The sequence below is a fragment of the Anopheles darlingi genome, chromosome 2, assembly GCF_943734745.1.
Source record: "Anopheles darlingi chromosome 2, idAnoDarlMG_H_01, whole genome shotgun sequence".
Classification (NCBI taxonomy): Eukaryota; Metazoa; Arthropoda; class Insecta; order Diptera; family Culicidae; genus Anopheles; species Anopheles darlingi.
Window position 1 is genome coordinate 68,836,051 of NC_064874.1, and position 10,006 is coordinate 68,846,056.

Genomic DNA, 10,006 nt, shown 5'->3' on the forward strand with positions numbered 1-10,006 from the left:
GACGCGCCGTAAACATGGGTAGTCTAGATCCTCTTAGCGAGCAACCACCCGACGATCCACCGCCCAAGTTATTTCAACTCAGAGAAGCGCGCAAAAGAAAATGGTTCACCGAAAGCAAAAAAAAAAACAGTAACGGAAGCAGATCGTTACAAATCACCCTCTCAACGCTGACACAGTATGGTAGCCAGGCCAGCCAGGACACCCAGTGTGGCCGGCCTTGGGATCCTTCCCGGTCGCAACCGATGCTGGTCGTAAAAAGAGGACGGTATAAATCGCAAACCACCATTCCTCGTATCGATGGCTGGACGCCTGCGGGCGGCGGTGGTCAGGTGGCTGCAACAGGACCAACCAGCAAACCGGCACCGGAAGCAAGTTTTTCCCACCCACAATGTCAGACCGACAGTCAATGCAACGGAACGCAACAACATGTAGCAGATCTCAAAACTCCAACAGCAGCAGCAGCAGCATTGGCAGCAGCATTGGAAGCAGCAGCAACAGCAGCAAACACTCAACATCTCGCCCAGTAAACCGCTCCGGGTGCGAAAATGCAGAAGGCAAAAGCCGGTCCCGATAAAATTCAAATTTATGCTCCACTCCAACTAATGAAAAAAGCATAACAGCAAGAGCAAGAGACACGACGGGCCGAACAGAAAAACAACCACGACGATGGTCACCCCATTCCCCCCATTCGGAAGGATCGCGCGGTTTTCGTTTTTGGAGCGAACGAGCATATCGACAAAGTTGCCTGCGTTGCTTGTTTTTCGGGGGCATGGTCGTGGTTCATGGGCTCGTTATGTTTGTTGTTCCGGCCGACCCCGCCGGTTGTCCATCGCCGGTGTCGTGTGGTGGTGGTTTGGTGGTTCGGGAAATAGGTTCGATCTGTTCCGGTTCTTCGGTTCGTGTTGTCTCTCTGTCTTTTCGCTTTTGTCTCTCGGTTTCGGGCGTTTACTTACTCGATCCCAGCATGTTTGTTGCTTCCTCCGGTTTTTTTCTTTTGCTTGTTTTTTTTTTTATTTTAATGCAATCGCCACCATCTTCTGGGTCATCATTTTCTCATTTCGCGCGTTTCGTTCCGCGTTGCTTTCCCGCTTCACATTCCGGGCCGCAGGCGAACAGAAGCGTTGCGAAAGCAAGTAGTTGACGTAAATTTTGCTTCCAACTTTACGATAGCCGACAGCAGCAGCCATCGACCAGCTTGCATTTTCATTCGTTGATCTTTGTCCGTACGGCCGCTAAGCGGCTGCTGGCTGCTCATCGGGAAAAATGGAACGCCAACCGGACGGAGCGGGGTTATAGTGTTTGCCTATAGGTGGGACAACTTTTAGAGACAACTCTCGATGAACTTAAACCCGTAACATGCCGTCAATTCTGCCGGTACAGCAGGTACAGACGAATCAGCAAAGCGGAACGCCCTTTTTCACTTCATCGTGGTGGGAGGGGGTCGATAGTTTCGTTTAACCGGAGACTCTCTTATTCCTTAAGTAATGGTTGTTGTTTGGGTGTTGTTCCTTTGGCGCCATTCAACAAATGGTATTATTTCACTCCAATAGAATACCACATTCACCAAGAGGACGAAGCGCGCTGTAATATGCAATGAATGGATTTATTATTTAAGTGGATCTTTTACGAAAAAGTAAATCTATACGAAAGCAAAATGGGTTTATTTATCGGCCAGTAATTATATTTAAATTATTAACAACAAAACCATAGAGACGATTATTCAACTTTATTCAATTTGATTGATTATCGTCAACAAATATTTACTATAAGTTACTCAAATTCTCCTTGGAAAATACGGACCGAACAGTTATGTTCACATTGATTTTTTAATATTCTGAAACAAGTCATGGATTTACTCATGCAATTCATTCTCTACTGAAATTGTAATTCTAATTCTAGGTTCTATCAGCACTTTATTGTGACTGATTCGATATTTCTTTTCACAAAGACATTAAAGAAGATTAAATGAAATAATTATGTCCAACATAATGCAGAAGTTATTCAATTTTCATATGAAGCATAATGCAGTTAAGTCATATTTCAAATAATGCAGAAGTTACAGTTATTGCCTAAATTCGAATTCTCTTCATACATAGTCTTAATTCACCGTCGTTAAATAATACTATGTACATCATAAAGTATAAAGATATCAGACAGACAATACTGAAGCAATACCACCTTTACTGACGTTCGGAGCTCCCCCATAATCCGAAACAATGTGATGAGTCCTTCCAAAGGATTCCGTTCAAGTTTAGCAAAGAACTTTCTATATCTATATTGTGGTTTAGTGTCTCGGTCACCGTTACGCCGGTGGAGGAAGTATAGACTTCTCGCTCCTATGTTTAAAGCATTCGTCGCAACACACTGCAATACCCCGCACAAGAACGTTACCCCCTCTGTCTTCACGAGCTTTATACTCGGGGGCTAAGCGCCGGTACCTTACGGCTCGACACTTCAAAACTCGAGAAAGGTGCATGCGAATTTGTTCCGAACAAATCCCCTGAGACGTTCTAAATACTATTATCTTCCTGGCGTCGCCCGGCGAGCACCGTTCAGCGAACCAACCAGGAGAAGAAGAAGCAGCAGTACCAGGGTTCTTCTCCTGGGCGGCCTCTTCAACCTGCCACGATTGCTCGATTCCTTCTCGGGACGGTCGGGGTAGTATTAGAAACTCAAGAAGCCGGCAAGTCGTCCACGGAGTTCGCACGTTTTGGAGCACGAAGAGCAAGCACAAGAAGCAAGCGCTCAACGCCGGCAGCTTCTCATTTAAGCGTTAGTTAATGGAAAGCCCCTGAGCAACCTCAGAAAGTGTCCTACCCGTCCCGGCGCTCGCCCTCCCAATTCGTTTGCTTCCCCCCTTTGGTTGCCTTGGCACAGGTGTTTAGCAATTGTCGATACAATACCACTTGTCCACCCCTCCCCCTCAGTAGAACGGCCAGCCCCCTCCAAAAGCGTTGCACGAAGGACAGAAGAAAGGGCAATAATGGATGCAGGAGGACGGGCGGACGAGTGGGCGGGTGGGCGACACGGTGGTAAAGATGTTCTTCAAATTGCACTACATCATGTCTGACGCTCGCTCTCGGGCGGAACTTGTTATTGGTTTCGAGACGTTGTTACGCCACGTCGCTGCTCGAGGCTGCCAATGGGTGAGTCGAGGTGATGATGCCGGGGAGTTGTCTCCCGCCCCACTTCGAACAAGATGCTACGGAGAAATCGAACGATCGCCGAACACCATAGGGTCCTCGACAGCGGCACGCACTGGCAACGGGCGACGGCGAATGAAGAACAAGCGAATTTTAACGAACGAAATTGAATCAATGAAATATTCATCGCCCTGGGCCTGGGAATGGTAGTATGATAGCGAGTGGGAATGGAGGAGGGCGGGGGTGCCGATCCTTGAACTAAAGGGTGCCGGCACTTTGAAGGATCCTGTTGCAATGCGCCCGAACAGAATGGCGTATCAGAATGGCGTCGGAGCGTAACAAACTGATTTAATCGAGCAGAATGAAAGTTTAGTCGATCATATGCCCTCTCTCTCTCTCTCTCTGTCTGTCTTCTCTCGTTACGATGAAATGCAAACACTGACTCGCTTGAAGCACTGCAGTGTTTGTCCTCTAATTAAGCATGTCGGCAATAGATTAGTTTATGTTTCGCGTGGCATCTTGGTGATTAAAACATCGATCCGCTTCGGGAGTTTTGGTAATTGATAGAAGTGCAAATAAAGACAAAGAAATGTATTCACAACGGAATATGAGTCTAAAATCCACTTTAAAGTTGATGTTGTGAAGAAAAGTTTCAAAATGTTTTGAATATTTCGATCATACTGTCTTCATCGCGAAAAAATAATTAAATTAAGCTCGTTCAGTTGCAGCTAGTGCTTGGTAAATGGTATTCGCCTTTCTGTAAGCTCCTCAGTTATCAACTGTCAAGTAATAAACACCAGCTCATTACTTTAAGCTCCCAATGCATTTCAATAATATGCAACAATCGACAATCCTAGCGAACGAATAAAACTCTTTAAAAACAATAGAACCGGTTTCCCCCCATAAAGCGCACAACCCCTCTTGCTAGGGCACGACCGAACACGAACAAGGAACGTGCTGCTCGCCATTCGACACAATCTGACACCCCGCCCCGACCGTATTGCCTACATGCCACAAATCCGTTGGGAAATTTTGGCTGCATAATGGAAAGCGATTAAATGCAGTTTGCGTTCCGCGGGCGTACGGTGCAGAACGTTGTTCGGGGTGTCAGGAAAGTACCGAACGCGATGCAATCGGAATGTACCCAGCGTGCCCAGTGACCAGCAGCAGTAGGTGGAGTCGGAGTACATACATTTTTGACGCGACCAGCGCGCGCGAGTTTATTGGAAGAGGAATAAAGGATCTATAACCAGCACCCAATTGTGCATCGAGCAAAGAAGTTGTTTTATTTTCTGAACTGAAGTCTGAACGATTAACTGAGGGAGTGCACCACCCGCTCTCTGTCTCGGGAGTTATGTTTTGCCGACTGCAATATGCAGTAACCGGTTGGTAGCTTTTCTTGGATCCGTTTGGAAAACTTCATTACAGCATTCGAGATGGAAATCCTATGGGATCCTATTTGCTAGAAGAAGTCTGTTTCGCTCAAATGCTATTGGCCATAACTGTAGTTGTAGTGGAATTTAATGTTGGATTGAGTGCCATTAAAAGCAATGAAGTTGACCCAACGACCACCGGAAGGTTACGAGTGTAGCAGAACCTTGTGTACAATTTACGATCGCAGCGATCGTCGGGAGTTTGTACAGTTATTGTTAATTAAAGAAATTGATTCCAAATGTGAGTTGCAACTTTCCTGTGGCCGTCAGCAGTCCCCGGTGGCGAGGGAAACTAAGCCAAGTACCACGCTAAACGCTGCCACCGCCATTCATAAATAATCCCACCCAGCTCCGGTTGGACATTCGTGGCCATGGGCACATGGGACCTGGGCCGTATGATTTAACCTTTCGGTAACGAGCCCTTCCCTGAACAACCCGAACCAGAGTGTGTCCATATTGTGCTGACGTGCATTTCATTACTCCGGGGGGTGGGGTCCCGTCGTGTAAATATATTTAGATATTTTGGTTACCCAGACGCTCAGATCGGTCCCGAGCTTCGTGGCAGCGTGAGAGGAGAGCGCTGGTGAGGAAGGGAAACCCGGGCGGACGACAAAAGTTCGAATTATTGAAACTAAACTTCCCGGTTAGTGGCGAAAACTAGTGGCGAGACACTTAATTTATGCTCATGAATATTAAAACGATAAATCGTTCATCCTGCCCGACACCGAATCTTCGGACCGACCGTCTGTCTGCCTCCGGACGATCATCATCCGCCCGCTGTGTGTGTGTGTTCGCCAAGTACTTTCGAAGCGATGGTCGTGCTGCGTGCGTTAGACGCAGCGCCCGGGATGTAAAATGTGCCAACCGACGACCGAACGACCGAACGACCTCCCTCCCCCTCCCCTGGGGGTGGATTCACCGGCGTCCCATAATCGGCCTCGGTTTGCCTCGGTAAGGGATTTCCGGCAAACCGGGGGGGATCCACTTTTGATGCGTTAGCAATCAACGCCAAATCCCACGACCATCCTTCACGCACCACCACCACCATCATCGACCTCGACTAAGTGGCCACAGGGAGGAAAGGGTGTGGGGGTGGCAAACAGCTGGAAAGATTAAGATAACAGACTGACGTCGAGGACGACCGGGAACCCTGGTTCTCCACGACCTGAACACTCAGGCAAGCCAAAGAGATCTATCGACAGAGGCATCGACCGGAGCGAAGCGATCGAAGAACGACGACGTCGACGTTAGCGTAAAGACCCCGGGTGCGTGCGTGCGCGTGTGTGTGTGTGTGCCATGCCAGCGTTGACGACATCCGGGAGCAAACCCCCGGCACCAGTGGTTTTCGGGTGGAAGACGGTTGGCAAATCGTTTTGTGTTTAGAGAGTTTATAATCTTCGATACGTAGGGCCGATACCGTTCTGCGGTTTCCCGGTGGATCGTAGGACGGCCTACCGGTCGTCTTCCCTGTGCCCTCGTCACTCCTTTGCCAGTGTGTGTGCGGCGAGACGGCAAAAGTGTTATGATTAAAGTAAACATCGTGTCGTAAAACCCGGTTAAAGCCGCCACCATATCCCGGGGTACGTTCCCGGCTGATCATGAAGGTACTGTGGGCTCAGTGGCCACGAAACCGACGGTACTCGGTCATAGCCAATCCCAGTAGAGCCCAAACACCGGAGCGGAGCGCAGAGGTTTGGTGGTGCCCGGGTGATTAATCATATCCCGAGGCGGAAGCGGAGGGACCACCACCATGGTTCGTGGCGTGGACCAAAAGCAATCACAGCCCTTGTGGGACTCATTTGGTGTGCCTTTGGTAGCAGCAGCAGGGTTAAACGATAGCTTATCAAGGAGGCTCTGACTCGTGGTCTGCCTGCCTGAGTGCCCCGGATAGAGTGCGCCGAGTAGAGAGAGTTCGCTGCTGGAACCAGCGAGTGCAGTGCACAGTATGAGGTGACCGACTTCCGTCAAGTTCAACTGGAGCACGATTTTGTTCCACTTGGATTACCACATGTGTGTATGTATAATGAAGGTGGTAGTGGTTGCACTTTACACTTATTCAATTACTTACGATCGCTTTATTAACTTGCCACAGCGTACCTGTGTGCATAGTATGGTCACAGTATGTTCGACTTTTACCAGGAATGTAATATGGAAGCTAATAGACCAATAATGGAGGGCGTAATTTACATAATTTCTTTCAAATGAAATAGCTTTCCAACACCCATGTCAACTGCAATAACGTAAGCGCTTCGCTTCTGTTTGACGTTTCCATAGAATGCATTACAAACGCTGACGCCATGTTTAGTTACTGATCGTGTAGGAAGGACCGGATCCAAATGGCGTCATAATTTGCAAGCGCCATCCATAGCTATTGAGAAACTCATTATTTATGGCAACCGATATCGAGAGAGTATAATGGGTTTTGTTGCGCCATCACACCTTTTAGAACCAATCCAATTACAACGCACTCAGCCCTTTGACACCTTGCGAATTAGTTGATATTTGTTTCACTTTTCCGGAAACTCCAGAGTGTGGTGGATTTTGCTAAAGTGTTGAAAGCTCAACACTTTAATGGCGAAAGCACTTTTGCGCCTCATCAATACTGAGCTCCTGCCGTCTGGTTGGGGGCCACCGAAGTTCCCAGAACAATTCCCAATGGATCGGATAAAGTAAACTTAACCCCGAGGTGGTCTACTAATCAATTGGTTAGAGCGCCCCAAGATGTATGCTTTCATGTTTGTGCGTCTGTGTGTGTATGTGTGTTTTGGGTTGATACGAAAAATACCGAAACGAACATACCAGAACGGAGTGCAATTCACGATTCGATGGACATACCCGGGACATACCCTTCCACCGGGAATCGATTCCTCCACCGGTAACCACCAAGCTCATGTTGATCGATGCATTCCGAACACATACAACCCACCCTCCCTGGGGGACGAATACGCTTCGGAGTCAGAAGCACAACGTAAACCTACTAACCGCATATGGACGAGTTCAGATCGAACATCACTTCTCGCTCTTTACCTCCTCTCCAATCCTTTCGCCGTGCGAATCCAAACATGGGGAAGGCGAACCACTGGACACCGGGAGCATTAAAGTTCGTTTTGAAGGAAATGGCGAAGGAAAACTTCCTGGACGAGACGACGGTGTGCCCGTTCGTGTGCCAATGCAATTGAATGTGAAAATCCCACACCCGAGAGAGAGAGAGAGAGAGAGAGAGAGAGAGAGAGAGAAGAGACGTCAAGACGAGATTGAAACCGGTGAGGTGAGTGAGTGCTCCCCACCACTCGAATCCATCCGGCACCCGGGAGTCAGAAACTCCGAAACCATTTGACTCTCGGTCAGCCGCCGGTTATGTTATCTGGAGGAATGCGATCGAAAAAAGTTCTCCGCCAACCCCCGGTCCGGGCGGTCCCCCCCAGGATGGAGGGTGTTGGTGTCCGTATCCCCTTAGCTGTCGGTGTCCACTGCACCGTACCGAGGTCCGGAACCAATTCCTGGGGTCGATTAATTTAACTTACGGCCACCTTCCATTACCTCCAGTCGTCCCTGGACTCCGAGCTGCTCCGTTCCCGGCACTGCACTGATGCTGGACCATCCGGTTCCAAACCCGAAGAGTTCGACAGCGCCACGGTGTGCTACTTCTACCCTCGGGAGAGGGGGAGGGGGGACGTGTTGGAGACTATTTTCTTCTCGATTAAGTTTAACCTTTATCGTTCCCGGGAAGCTGGCATCCGGTTTGCCGCTCCTTGCTACTGGAGGGCAGATAATTTTCTGGATTCCGAGATTGGCGCTCCGAACAGCGATAAAGAACGGAGCGGATTAGAACGGATCTCTGTCTGTCCGGCACTCCGGCACACACTCTCTCTAGCACACAGCTACATCGCTGTGGAATGCGAATGGACATTCGAACACACACACACACAGGTAGCGTGCCATCCCTAGTGTCACCGAATGAAGACGCTTAGTGACAGATAGTTCGTTTGGGTCGAATGTAGTTTTAATTGGTTTTATTGCATGTAAGCGCCGGAAAGTTTATGGGGACAGATACCGATGGCCAACCGCGCGCACACACACACACGAACACGAACACACAATCCCATGTTCCAGTTAATGTGATGTCAATAAAGTTGAAACAATTTAACTACTTGGGTGCGCCGGAATGAAGTTCGGCAGAAGGTTCAGAACAGAATCCAGAATGCTCCGTGACTCCATGGGAGAACGCCGCTCGTTCGTTCGGCAATTGTTCGGTATTCAGGACAACACGCACACGCACACCATACCAGAGAACCAACACACGCCCTTCGAACGGAAGTAATACATGCGGTTTATTTGATGTGGAGTTAATTATCTTAATTTAATCTTATTTTCGTATTCGCCATCAACCGAAACCTGCTAGGTTAGGTCTGATGGTTCGTCGTCGGTCCTCGTCCCCGGTACGGCATCACCACCACGGTTGGGCCTTCGGCAAAGTAGCCCATGATGTGCCTCGTTGAGGTGTTTGCTGCGCCGGTTCGGTAGTTGGTCCGGCCCCTCTAACATTAGTATTAGAGTAGTAGTTCTCGCACACGCCACCATCCTGGTCGATGTCTTTTACGTACGAGGTAGGGTTTGTGACCTTGAGGACACACACACACACACACGCGATACACGCTTCATTGAGCCCCGTGCTCCTCCTCCTCGTCCTCTTCTTCATCCGAAACCAACACAAGCTCAACGGGACCGAAAGACATGAACGATGGTCCGGTAGCGATGGTGACAGCTGGTACAGTAGCCGCCGGTTGTTCCGTCGTCCGACAACCACCACTGACTGTACTTTGATTGTCTTCGGGAAGTGTTCCGTCTGCTTCACCGACCACTTGCTCCTCCCGTGGTGCAGCTGTTGACGGATCGGACAGATTACTGTCATCATTGGCGGCGTTTGTGTCAGCGGACGACTGTCCGTAGCGCGAGTGCAGCATGTCGAGGCGCGTCGTTAGGCTCGTGCCGCGACGCATCGTTTGGTTCATCTTCCGCAACAGTCCCTCACTTTCACTCTCCAACCTCTGGAGTCGTTCGGCCCGGGCCGACGTGTATTCGCGTTCCCTCTCCGTCAAGCAGCTCAACTCAACAATAGGCAGGACAGGTAGAGACTGTATCGGTTCCGCCGCCGATGGCTGTGGCTGTGTGTTCCGGTTGCTTCCAAGCCCGGACGGGCCGGCCACCGGATCAATCGAGGATTCTGGCGTCTGGCGTGCTACGAATCCATTGTGAATCTCATCGATCTGGGCCGCTATTTCCGTCCCACGGTGAACCGTCTTCGAGAGGCGATTCCGGAATTCCTGCGCTTCCCGTTCGAGCCGCTCCAAACGCTCGGCCCGTCTTTGAAGGTATTTCTCCTCTTCCTCGCTTAACACGGCCACGGACCGTGAGGACGGTTGCTCCTCC

At 49.6% G+C, this 10,006-nt stretch overlaps 1 protein-coding gene across 1 annotated transcript in view; it reads right to left on the reverse strand.

Moving 5' to 3' along the window:
* Positions 1-8,864: 8,864 nt before the first annotated feature.
* Positions 8,865-10,006, reverse strand: part of LOC125952290 (restin homolog) — a 9,364-nt gene continuing 8,222 nt past the window's right edge. The window contains exon 6 of the mRNA XM_049681690.1: positions 8,865-10,006. This exon is cut by the window's right edge and continues 1,223 nt beyond it. Coding sequence (XP_049537647.1) covers positions 9,235-10,006 — 772 coding nt within the window. The 3' untranslated portion in view covers positions 8,865-9,234.